The 13,775-nt window shown below is 34.7% G+C and overlaps 2 protein-coding genes across 2 annotated transcripts; both read left to right on the forward strand.

The window, feature by feature from the left end:
• On the forward strand, positions 18-5,251 carry LOC107628776 (synaptotagmin-2). Its single transcript, XM_016331372.2, has 13 exons — positions 18-191; positions 351-599; positions 723-821; positions 920-970; positions 1,067-1,190; positions 1,575-1,693; positions 1,758-1,859; positions 1,973-2,047; positions 2,982-3,058; positions 3,158-3,404; positions 3,495-3,845; positions 4,186-4,314; positions 4,847-5,251. Exons 2-13 carry the CDS (start codon positions 489-491, stop codon positions 4,973-4,975), a joined length of 1,614 nt encoding a protein of 537 aa, XP_016186858.1. The 5' UTR covers positions 18-191; positions 351-488; the 3' UTR covers positions 4,976-5,251.
• Positions 6,545-10,265, forward strand: LOC107628775 (L-ascorbate peroxidase 3, peroxisomal; the record flags this gene model as incomplete). The annotated part of the gene is given in 9 exon segments (XM_016331371.1): positions 6,545-6,743; positions 6,961-7,085; positions 7,326-7,375; positions 8,285-8,350; positions 8,433-8,481; positions 8,625-8,707; positions 8,790-8,869; positions 8,995-9,097; positions 9,771-10,265. Coding segments are annotated over 9 exon segments (947 nt in total), but the record flags the coding sequence as incomplete, so codon positions are not given.

Below are 13,775 nucleotides of genomic sequence, written 5' to 3' on the forward strand. Positions count from 1 at the left end.
GTGAGGATAAATATTCTAATAATAATTATATGATATGAAATGATATGCTTTGCTTTCTTCGTCGGGCATTAGCAGCTTAATCTGCTTCATCTTCGCATTCGACCGTTTCCTGTTATCTCTCTCTGTCTTTACGTTTACTTTAATAGACTTTAATCTCATTCATTCATCTCTCAACGCATCGAAACATCTCAGTAAGCATAAAACTTACATCCTCTTGATTCTATTCTTCTTGTTTCTTTTTTATTATTATTGTTTTTTACTAATTACCAAGGTATTTTATTCTTACCAAGGTATTTGATTCTCTCTCTCTCTCACATACTTTTTTTTTGTTCCCGAAATTTTGGTTGTAGTTGAGGAATGGTGAATGACTGAAGCTAAAAGTGAAGTTCTCGTGACATGAAATGGTAGTGGGAGTTGGTATTTAGATAGAGGAATCGCGATCTGGGACTGGGTAGGTTTAAAGATTCGAGCTTGGAACTTCGAACAAGATGGGTTTTTTTGGCACTATATTGGGGTTTTTCGGATTTGGTGTTGGGATCACCATTGGTCTTGTAGCTGGCTATTTTCTCTTCATTTACTTTCAACCCACTGATGTTAAGGTAATTCTTGTTACTGTGTGTAAGAATTCAAACGTGGCTCTTACAAGCATTGTCTTTCTTGTTAGCACTGAATGTTTTCTTTTTATTTCAAACTGATATATGCTTTGGTGGGTTGGGGGGCAGGATCCTGAAATCAAGCCATTGGTGGAGCAAGACGCAGAAACCTTGCAGAAAATGTTTCCTGAGATTCCACTTTGGATTAAAAATCCAGACTTTGATAGGGTAAGAACCTATCTTTGACTAGTTTCATTTTGGTTGAACTATTTGGGGTTTAGGTTTTTATTGATGCAATGTTTCTTGTTTCTGTGTTTTTGCTGAAGATTGATTGGCTGAACAAGTTTATTGAATACATGTGGCCTTACCTTGACAAGGTATTTGCATTTTGAATAAGCTTTGACCCTTTTCCATTTTTGCTTTTTACCTTGGTTGTTTGTTTGTCTTAGTGTGGTAATTGTTCTCTTGTTTAGGCAATTTGCAAGACTGCGAAGAATATTGCAAAGCCCATAATTGCTGAGCAGATTCCGAAATACAAAATTGATTCTGTTGAGTTTGAAACTCTAACACTGGGATGCCTGCCCCCAACTTTTCAAGGTTAGTAGATCTAGATTCAAGATAAAAGATATAATACTTGATACATTCATGGGTAAGAATCTCCTAGTTTTGTCGTAAGATACTAAGGAACACAGAGTTTTTATTTTCGTTGGGGGATAAATGTGCAATTTATTAGTTATAATCTTCTTCAATGTATCATATATTGAGAGTTATGCATATGCATTTCCCAAAGAGATTCTCTTTTTGATTTCACTTATTATTTTGTGGGCAGTTTGTAAATTATCATAGGCTTAGAAAGTATGATTTCTTCGTTTCCATTTTGTTCATGTGATTGATTATGTCTTGGTAACTTATTTGTCATATGGTGTGAGTATACTAATTCTCCTTTGATAAATGCATAATTGCATATTGATACTTTTATAGGAATGAAAGTTTATGTGACTGATGAGAAGGAGTTGATTATGGAGCCTTCCATAAAGTGGGCTGGAAATCCTAATGTCACAATTGGTGTAAAGGCATTTGGATTCAAAGCAACCATTCAGGTAGCTTTTGTGTGTGTGTGTGAAAGATATTGGTTCTTTTGAAGCTAAAAGTTCTGTTGTTCAGGTTGTTGATTTGCAAGTATTTCTCATACCTCGAATTACTTTGAAACCATTGGTTCCAAGCTTTCCTTGCTTTGCCAACATACATGTCTCTCTCATGGAAAAGGTTGGTGATTGATCAGTTTATAAGTATGCCCTCCAACTTTTTCAGCGTCCCTAATTTTATGTATGGTCTTATTCTCTCTTTTGTTATTTTGTTTTTGTTGTTTGTTCCGGCAGCCACATGTTGACTTTGGGCTAAAGCTTTTGGGGGCTGATCTTATGTCCATTCCTGGTGCCTATAGGCTTGTTCAGGTATTAAGCTGATACCTTTTTATTTTCTTTTAAATTTTAGATCTTTTTTCTGTTTTGTCAAAAATATTTTATTTTTTGGCTATTTTTAAGACTTGAACCCAAGACCTACTAGTTAAGTTATAAGCAACTTGTTGTTCCAACTGATTCCATTTTTATTACTCTTACACACATTATAAATTGTACATGATGAAGGTTATTTTAGGAAAGAAAATTTGTTCACCAAATCCCTTCCAATCCCAATTATATACGTAATAGATAATAGATTACCGTTTGAGGTCTGTAATTGCTTACATCAATATTCAACCCGGAATCAGAAGTGATGCTCAACTCAATATATAACTGGACCATTGTTTGCTTAAGTTGTTCTTAGTGTGAAATATGTTATATTATGAATGCATACCTTTCATTTCTGTATGCGCTATGTTGTGTTCACACTGTCTTGCTATAATGGAGGAGTTGCATAATATTAAGGTGAACATGAAGGAAAACAAAAATAAATATAGGATAGAGGAGATATGAGGTTGAATGAAATCTGATCTTGTTAGATGTTACTTTACAGCTTGTGAGGGTAAATTAGTAGGATCTCATACAAGATCAAAGTGGTCCAGTGATGTCAATTGGCTGTTGTTACCATTTTCTCAATGCAGCAGCCTTTACTTTGTGCTTGTGCATCTAGAGAATTTCTTCTCTGCTAGAGTTGAAATTTCTTTGTCTTACGCTCACTGTATTTGTTATAGAGGTAGCATTTGATTGGAAGCATTTGTTGGATTAAAAGATTTTAATGGTTGTACGATTGTACCTTTCCATTATTTTGTTTTCGCTTCCCTTCTTTGTGAAGTGTGAACTTCCATATTGACAATGGAAATCAGGGGTGATTGAAAATCGGGGGTTAACTTTATGGCTTTTAAACTAATTTGAAGTCTGGTGTTTTCAGGAGATTATCAAAGATCAAGTTGCAAATATGTATCTGTGGCCCAAAACCCTTGATGTTCAAGTATTAGATCCATCAAAGTATGTTTCTGCATTTCTGTAAAATAATTTTGGTAATGTAATGATATATTATTGCTAACTAGTTTCTCCTTTTCTTGTAAATGTTGTTGGGAATCTTAGAGCCATGAGGAGACCTGTTGGGATTTTACATGTAAAGGTTGTGAGAGCAATCAAGTTAAGGAAGAAAGATCTTCTTGGTGCATCTGACCCTTATGTGAAGCTAAAGATCACTGATGATAAGGCGCCGTCGAAAAAGACTACTGTGAAGCACAAGAACTTGAATCCTGAATGGAACGAAGATTTTAATATTACTGTTAAAGATCCTGAGACCCAGGTTCTGGAAGTTGATGTTTTTGATTGGGAGCAGGTATTCCTCTCACACTCAAATTTTAAGTTTCATAACCTAGTTCCTTGCTATGCAATATGTAACGAATGTTGATTTTGTATCTTTGCATAGGTTGGGAAACATGACAAGATGGGTATCAATGTGATCCCTTTAAAAGAACTTTCCCCTGAAGAGCCAAAAGAATTCACTCTTGACCTCCTAAAAACTTTGGATCCGAACGACGTTCAGAATGAGAAATCACGTGGGCAGATTGTTTTGGAATTGACCTATAAACCTTTCAAGGAGGAGGACATAGGCAAGAGTTTTGACGAGACACAGACATTACCGAAAGCTCCTGAAAATACTCCTGCTGGTGGAGGTCTGCTTGTTGTCATAGTCCATGAAGCTCAAGATGTTGAAGGAAAGTACCATACTAATCCTCATGTTCGGCTTTTATTCAGAGGAGAGGAGAAAAAGACTAAGGTACATGATCCTAAGAGAAATACTTGCATTTTATCTTTTTCTACTGTATATGTGAAACAGCCGGTTAAACCTGGAAGATTGAATTTTTGTAGGCACCACCAATATGCTTCTGAAATTTTTACAAGGAAACAATGAACATAATATTTTAATCTAACCAATATAATTAAAATAAGAACCGAATTCAGTAGTATTGGCTGATATTTCATTAAATTTTCAATCTAGTGTTCCATAATGGCATAATGCAACTTATAGTTATCCAAAAATGAAAAGAAAAAGGTGCTCATGGGATTGGAATGGCACATTTGTGTTACCGATAATAACATGGTTAGTGCTACTGCAGCGTATCAAAAAGAACAGAGATCCAAGATGGGAAGATGAGTTCACATTTATGCTGGATCACCCTCCCACTCATGACAAATTGCATGTGGAGGTTGTTAGCACTTCTGCAAGAAACCTGCTCCATCAAAAGGTATATAATTTATATTTCCCAATTAACTTTTTATTGTTCTGGATTACAACTCTTGAAATCCATGGTTGATCAGAGAAAACAGTGTCAAGAGAAAACTCAGAAAAACTGCTTTTGGTTTGGTTTTTCATTTCAGTATTTTCCATTCTCAGGATTTTGCAAAAGAAAAAACAAAACAGTGAAAACAATAGAATTCTGTTTTTTGTTTTCACCTCTTGTTTTCTCTTTCGTCACAATTTTAAAAACAGAAAATACTGAAACTGAAAACAAACCAAATGCAACTGATCGCATGAAAGAATTCAAGGTAATGCGATTGATATTAGGCCTTAAATGTGCATATGAGAATAACTAACTAGTAACTAACTTCAAACTCTAACATGATAATATATCTCTGATAATGACCCATCAACATAGCGGAAAGTTGGAAACCAAATTGTTGAGAAGAGTTAGAAGAATACTTGTAGAATCTGCTGTTTGAAATCTTTTAAATTCTCATGGTATCTTTGTTACACTGCTATTCTTTTCTTGATATTAGGAATCACTGGGATATGTTGAAATCAATCTTGGAGATGTTGTTTCTAACAAAAGAATCAATGAGAAGTTCCATCTCATAGACTCCAAGAATGGTCGCATTCAGATAGAGTTGCAGTGGAGAACTTCATAGTCCAACACACACGCCATCAAAAAACTTGTCTGAGCTTGCATTTTCATTTTTTTAATTGTTTTTAAGGAAGAGGTGAGAAGCATTTCTTGTATTTCTTCTCATGAGGTACATTGGTTTATTTGGTCATCATGTACATGCTTGTAATAAAAGAAATACAAATCTAAAATAGTAAAAGCATATAATATGATTTGGTTTGAAACTTGGATAGAGATTATTATATATATGATCATGACATTGTGGTTAGAATTGTGATGATGAACCATTTTGCAGCTTCAAGTTCATGCCATCTTTTATTTTGTTATTGACTCTTCCTTTATTTGTTTGGATTAACTTCCCCTACACCGTTTATGGTTATCAAAACAACTTTTAATTTTCTCATAAATTATTGTTATTTTCTTTTAAATGAATGCTTTATAATTATAATATTTATTTTAACGTGACTTCCATTTCTTCTCAAACATTTAGTTTTACCTCTCAGATCTTTTAGTTATTTACCTTGTATAAATTATGAGTAGCTTGCTTGTTTGCGACGTTTTTCTCTTCTAATACTTATGGTTTAGTACATGACATTAGAAAGTATTAATATGGATAACTATTTTAGAAAAATCAGATAATAATAAGGTAGCTAATTATATGATGTATAATTTTTATATTTTTGGATTTGAGAGTTTTGTTCGGCTGACTTAAGTTTCATTTTCCGTCCAAATTAATCTCATTAAAAAAATAGGTCGTCTCGTACTTTGATTTATCTTTGGCCAGTTTATTTCAATGGAAATACTAGTATTCATTTATCTCAGGTCTAGTACTCTAATTACTATGAACCCGACCTGATTGATTGTTTATAAAAAATTGTTGAGTGAACAAGTGTTTGTATATTCAAGTTTTTAGAAATTATTTTATTTAGTAATAGAAACACACAATTTGTATAATAAATACAAGAAATGATTATATCAAACACAAAATTACACACAATTTTGAAAACAAATACAATTTTAAAAAAATTGTATAAATAATAGGACATAAAAAAGAAGAGAAGATGAAAAAGAAAAAGGGAGAAAGAAAGAAAAAACACAAAACACTTAGTTGAGAACTTAGTTAAATAATGGCTTAATCGCCTGAATTTTTTTTTTTTAAATATTTGGTGAAATCAGCAACAACATTATGTATTAAATATTAATGCATGTACGATAGTTTCTTTAGTAGTAAGTAGTACTTCTGTTTAGAAAATAAAAAGGTAGCTAACAAATAGCAAAAAGAAAAAAGAATATTTCACCCCAAAAAAGTTTTGGGTTCTGGCCCTTTTTGTTTTTAACAAAACCCAAAGAATTTGCGCATACAACTAAAAATAGAAATAGGGAAGTGAGGAGAAGGCGAGTAGTTTAGGTGGTTGAGTGAGTCACACTTCCTCGAGGTGCGTGCCATGTGACCCAATGATATTGAGACACGTCACAAGTGAGGAGTGGGGGGTCACGTGATGTTAACGGCAGCAGCAGCAGCACAAGGCAAGCACACCACTCATACATCCAATTTTATCCATAAAATCTCACTCTCCTCCTTCATCTTCTTCTTTTTCTTCTTCTTCTTGTTCTTCTTCCCAGTTTCTCCAAAATCCTTCAAGAAAAGCAGTTAAGTCTGTTCTGCCAGCTGTCGAAATGGCGTTGCCGGTGGTGGTAGACGCAGAGTACCTCAAGGAGGTTGACAAGGCCCGCCGCGATCTACGCGCACTCATCGCCAACAGGAACTGCGCTCCTCTCATGCTCCGCTTGGCGTAAGCTCTCTCTTTCACTCTATCGCTCCAAACGATTCTCGTTTTCGCTCTAAATTTCCGCGTTTATAGTTTTGCGTTTCGTTATATAGACGGTCAACGGTGAATAATTATTATTATCATGATCATCATGATGATGATGAATCTAGCTAGGTCACTCTCGATAAGATTGTTGATGCTTTTTGTCCCTTTCAATTTTGCTATGTTCGATCGGACGCAGCTGGCACGATGCCGGAACCTACGATGTCAATACGAAGACCGGCGGAGCTAACGGTTCCATCAGGAACGAGGAAGAGTATTCACATGGTGCTAACAACGGTTTGAAGAAGGCTATTGATTTCTGCGGTATGCTTCTTAGTCGCTCATTTCTCCATAAATTAAAATTCGCAGTTAACTTTTAATTTAGTTCCAGTTGATAGGTAGCACTGCATGAATTGCTATATCATCTTTGTTAGTGTGATTTGTATAGCTACTTGCTTTTTGCCTACGCGTGTGTTATATGAATATTAAATTAACGAGAATGCATGGAGATGAATCGGTTTCGTCGTTTTTTCTGAGAGTTGTCTGGTTTATTTGATGTTACAGAGGAAGTGAAGGCAAAGTATTCCAAGATTTCATATGCGGACCTTTACCAGGTAATTATAAGCAGTTGTTTATTTATCAATAGTCCATTGCTATTTTTGTTAAATTGTTGGGTGGAGTTGGTGATATTTTAAATTTGTCTTGAGAGTGTATGATTAGGGGAACATTTATCTGTGTGATTTCAGGGAGCTGTTCCCTCCCAGTTGCAAGTTACAACTTGAATTCATGCCTTTTTAGGCTGTTTATAATTCTCATAGCTAATATTTATGTAGTGCTCAAGTTGTTTTGCCAATATATTTTTTTGTGGGATTAGATTTTTCGTGTTCATGTTTCAGTTTGTTGCTTGATCATGATACAGGCTAAGTATCCGCACGTGTGAGTCTTAAATATGCAAACATAACATGACTACTGCACAGAGATGTGTTCCCTGTTTCACTTGTCAGATTTTGATAGGTGGATTGTTATCATTCAAATTCTACACCCCCAATCCTGTTATGACATTTGAAGGCTTCTACCTTCAATAATTGTAGAATATGATTGCAAATAGATTTGAAAGTTTTGCCCAGTTAATTAGCTTGTCTGCATTTGTGTTGTCCCCTGATATTTTTATATGGTGAGTTTGATATCCAACTAGGATTAGGCTTGCATACAACGTTTTCATGAATCTGTCCTTGAAGTTTTCCCCTCAAGCCTATCTGGCTGAGGTCATTCATTTCCAGACCAGTATAACCTTAGAGCCAAGATTTGTTATTACCGGACGATCTTGTATATCACACTGAAATTGTTGAGAGCAGTGCCAGTTGAGTCCAGATTTTATTAAAAACATATAGGGAGGGGAGTGAGAACTGTTGCAAATTGCAACTCATAGGGCAAACCCTGGAAACAAATTTTGCATTCATAGAAACAAAACCAGCTCACCTATAGATTTTGTGAATCTGAATTTCTTTTCCTTGTGTTTCCAGCTTGCAGGTGTCGTTGCAGTTGAGGTCACTGGGGGTCCCACAGTTGAATTTGTTCCTGGAAGAAAGGTATATTGTGCTAAACTCTACCACAGTACTTGTTATGAAATCAATGAATGTCTTAGCTCATGTGATTTCCAATTTCTTATAGGACTCTAAAGTATCTACAAAAGAAGGCCGGCTTCCTGATGCTAAACTAGGTGAGTTTCCAAACTTTTCGTCAGCATTACAACTATTCTCCTCACTTGTGTAGGAAATAGAGTATTGAACCATGTCCTAATTTCTGCTAACAAGCAACAAGGTTAATAAGAAATAATTTAAAATATGTGAATGCTGCTTGCAGGTGTGTCACACCTTCGTAGTATCTTCTATCGAATGGGCCTGTCTGACAAGGATATTGTTGCACTGTCTGGAGCACATACGCTGGTGATTCTCCTTATATATATCCTCTCTGTTTTGCGCTGTGGTTAGACCAGATACTTAAGTATTTGTTTTATGTGGTTATTAGGGAAGAGCACATCAAGAGAGATCAGGGTTTGAAGGACCTTGGACACAGGATCCTCTGAAGTTTGATAATTCATACTTCGTGTAAGATTGAAACCCCTGTGCTGGACTACTGTCTTTTGCTTACAAGGAAACTTGTAAAGCTTAATTTTGCCTCCCTATTTGCAAAGCTATTTTATTTACAGCTAAATATGGTTTGTTAACATCAGGGAACTTCTAAAAGGTGAGAGTGCGGGTCTGCTTCAACTTCCAACAGACAAGGCCTTGTTGGAGGATCCTGAATTTCGCCGTTATGTTGAGCTGTATGCAAAGGTAATTGGGTCTGTTCTAGTCAAATGCCAAGTACATAGTTCCTATTTGAACTTTATTTGGTGCTGTAACCTGCCACACCAGTCAATGTTTTTTCACTGGCATTTCTAAGTCTACCCACTTGCTATGCCACGAAGCTTTTAGGCTTCTTCCCTCTAATTATTAGGTCAATCTTTTGGCCTGGGTTCATTGCAATTCCATTTAGTTGCAGCTGATTAGTAGGACCCTCTTCCCACCGCACTCGCCAGTAATGTATAAGCATTTGCTTTGGACTTCACCATGGGCCATGCTATCTGCGGCTCTCCTGATATAAATTGATGATGTTGCCATGTGCTTGTTGGGTAGCGAAGCCAACAAAATATATTTGAATCCGGTTATTTCTTCTTGGTTTCAACGTCAGGCACGAATAAAAGTTTCTTTATTCTGCTAACTGTTGACAATACATTGTCTTGTTTTCCGTGTCTACATAACAAATGCCTACTAGTGCTTTAGTACTACTTTGATCTAGACTAGACTACCTGCTATAATTACCGATGACGTCCATGCAAAAGTTTCTGTTTTGCTCAAAATTTATTGAAGATAAAGATTCGCCATTTGCAGCAAAGTTCTGACAGATATTGATGCATCGTATTCATTGCATTGCTTGAATCTTTTAAAACTCTGACCCATCTTTCAGGACGAAGATGCATTCTTCCGGGATTATGCTGAATCACATAAGAAACTTTCGGAGCTAGGCTTTGCGACAAGTTCAAAACCGATTTTTCCTAAGGATGGGACCATACTAGCTCAAAGTGCTGTTGGAGTTGTAGTTACTGCAGCTGTGGTGATCCTCGGTTACTTGTATGAAGTCCACAAAAGAGGGAAGTAAATGGATTTGTCTCTCTCAGCATAGATTGTTACGTTTGTATGACCCAGAATGAACAGAATTGGGTGCATTTTTGCAGTTTCAGTATCTCTTTCCCCTAGTACTAATAAGAATAATGCATTAATGCTGCAACCTTTCTGAATAGATTGAGACTGGATAAAACAAACTGAATACTCCATTTGAAAGCTACATTACTTACAGTATGTAAGCAGTAAATACAAATTTCTATAGTCATCATCATTATGTATTTCTGTTCTCCGAAAGATTGGAAAAAGTGGGTAGGCAAGAGACTTACTACGTAGTTCATATCATGTGCCAGTAAATCAGAATTATGAACATTTTTAGAATGTAATTATGCAATAAACTCAACTGTGACACGGCTCTTTATTTCTGATATAGGCCAAAGTCAATCGAACTCTTAAGGAAGCCTTTACCAGTGAAATCTTAAGTATTTGAAACATTAAACATGTAACCTTAGCTCTCAATGTAAGGAAGGTTTTGTAGGTAGACAAGCGCAAGTGACGGTGTTTGTTATGCCAATTATTAATTCGAATTTAGATTCAGATGGTGTAGTACCAAGCTACCAACTGGTTAATGGTTACTGTATTATAATAATCCGCACGTTGAAGGACAGTCTGTCCTATTTAATAGGAAGCAAACGAAAATAGCTAAAAAGATTGAAGAAAAGCAAGACCTAAATAACAATGTGACAGTTATCGAGATTGATCTGTATCTCTGTATCTGCATTTGGTGTGGGTCAATAATGCTAATACTACTAATTTATTTTAACCAAAAGGAAAATACCAAACTATTCTGATTGATGAGGAAGGTTTTGATTTAATATTGAATAATTAAGATCTTATCCATGATATGAAGAGAAGAAGAGGCACATGTGGAGGACAGCCGAAGAGGTAGGTAAGGGCTCTTTGGACAGCCTCCCACAAAGTACCTAAGCACATGACAAAACTCGTGTTGCTCTGCTGGCTGTCACCATTCAGAAACAAAACAATCATGCAAATGCAAATCGTACGCCACACACCCTCTTCCTCGTTCCTTCTTTCCAAGAATTTGAGAACACCCCCTCCCTCTCCCCCTATTTTTCTTTAACTTCTCTAAAGTAGCTATTGCATCTACTACGCAAATTCGAACCTGGGTCTACTATTTTTGGCTGTATTCAAAATATGAGATTTCCGCATGTGGGTGGTGTCTGAATTTGGTGTGCAAGACTAGTGTGTGAGAGAGAGAGAGGAGCCCTTAGGTTGCTCCTCCTTTTTGGGTTAGCTAAGAAGCCCATTATAGGCTAATCTCTTTTAATAATTGCACCCCACAGATAGTGACCATGGCTGTGCAGTTAGGCGTTCAATCCATCATTATTTCTTTGGAAACTTTAGTACTATACCCACACTTCCTCTTTCTTTTTTAATTTGGGGTACCCTATGATTTAGAGTTAGGTAATGTTGTTGCCTCTCACTCAATTAAAACTTCATATAAAATAAATGCAACTTATGTAATGTCTTCAATATCTTAGTTGAGTTGTTCATTCTCTTTAATAACAAAAACAAAAATAGATACGAGAAATTTCGGTTGCACGCCCAATTTAATATTCTCTTGCTGGTGCGCAAATCTTAGCCTTCAATGTGAATAATATCAATAATCATAATTCATATTAAGTAGTTAAACTAAAGTTGTAAAGTTCGTGTGCGCGTTAATAAATACAATAACTTCATTAAGTGGTAATAATGTAAATCATGGCATTATGTCAAAGATTCAACACATAACTAAGGTAGGATTTGGACTAGAATTGCAAGTACAAGTCAGAAAGATGAGGGTGAAAAAGAGGTGGGTGAAAAATGAGATACTACCCTCCTAAATAATAACTCTAGTGGATTGAATCTTTTTTTTTTTTGTTTTCATTTTTTTCCTATTTTGAAAGCAACTTGTGGGCATGATATTAACTCTTACCATCCACTTGACATTCATAGGGAAGGAGAAAAGGGAGTGGACATATGAATGGTGGTGGACAACTACTATAATGATATGCAATTAGGGAAGGGAGATAGAAGATGACAATAATATAAAGGTGAATGAAACCCCCTACAATCCCAAACTTTTTTTTTTCCTTCCCTTAACTACCTTTCCTAAACTTGTACCACAAGGTTTGGGGAAAAAGAAAACAAATAAGAAACCAAAAAGTGGAAGGTGAACCAAAGTCCATATATTATTTTATTTTTCTATTACTATTATTATTATTAGTTTAATTTTAATTTAAATGATATTTTAATCAATGAGTTTAAAAATTAGTTATTAATATATAATTAATTATCTATCTATAATAATTTTTTTTTGCATGACAATTATTATTATTATTATTATTAAAGCACAAGTACACAGTCCTTTTGAGGCTTTTCCAATTTTCCTCTTAGCTTGTCTTGTTTCATCATGTATACTATTGAAACCAAACCTCCAACTCTTCTAGAAACATGTCTCACTGATTTTCTCTTTCTCTATCTCTTTCATTCATGATAATGCACCAATAAAATAAAGAACCACAACTACCATTACCATCTCTATGCTTTGCCACATGAATAGCCAAACTACTGATACATTTCTTTCAGGGAATTGCCTATTACAACTAACTTACCGAAATAGCTAATTTTTTTTATTCGTTTTATATTCTTATTTTTTGGGTAACTAAGCCCACATGAAGCTCTAGTGTCTAATTAAGGCACTGTGTTGGTAGGTTATCTATATGTAATTCAGCATATGTTAGTGTTACTTTTTTCTCATATCAAATAATTCTCTATTTAGACAAATTAACATATTAAAAAACTAATGCATAAACAATTGTTTGATAGAAAGAGCATAATGTATGTAGTTGAATCAATTTGAAGGTGAATATTTGTGGCATTCAGGGATGTTCAGAATTTTGGCCAATATCAAACTTGCCTTATGCTTGTGATAAAAGAAATGTTGATCATTAATTATCAAATAAATGCAGAAAGAACATCACACCATCTTGTATTATTATTATTATTATTATTATAATATACACACACAATTGAAATTTGAGATTACATCTGCTGTTTGGTGGTACCGTTGAAATTGTTTCATACAAGAAATTCTCTCTAAGCATAATTTTTCATTAATAAAATCAGAAAAAAGAAAAGTATGTATTAGTATGTTAACATGGAAACGAAAATCAAATTAAAAAAAGTGATGCAGTAGTTGGATCCTAATAATTAAGTCAACTATAGATAATAATAATAATAATAATAACAAGTCTCTAGCTTTGATATAATTCCATCCATCACATGTAAGTGTAACCGAAATACTACTTTCCCTAATTCAAAGTTGATTAAACACAGAAGAGGTGCCTTACCCCTTACATAACAACAGCTTGTAAATTTTTTTTTTAAACAAAAGCAGCAATATTTGAAAAGGGAATTAGGAAAACAGTATTTTTTTTTTTCTTTTTAGATTAGGCATGAGATTAGATGGGTGGAGAAATTTCAAATTATATATAGGGGAAAAGTGAATAGGATATATAAAATAAAATTATATTGTTGGTGTTTCTTTTTTCCTAAAAAGGGGCAAGAGATCACATCTTGTCTTGCCTTGCCCATACTTTAAATTATTCTACTTTACACCAACCTGAAGGTTACCCATAGTTAATGTCCTTTAACTCATTATATATCATTGATGCAAAATATAGTATCATATATAATAATAATAACAATATTAATAATAATATAATTTTAATATATATCATCATCACACATAATAGAGAGAGAGAGAGAGATACATAGAACTAAAGAA

Source organism: Arachis ipaensis, chromosome B03 (assembly GCF_000816755.2).
Source record: "Arachis ipaensis cultivar K30076 chromosome B03, Araip1.1, whole genome shotgun sequence".
NCBI classification, from domain to species: Eukaryota; Viridiplantae; Streptophyta; class Magnoliopsida; order Fabales; family Fabaceae; genus Arachis; species Arachis ipaensis.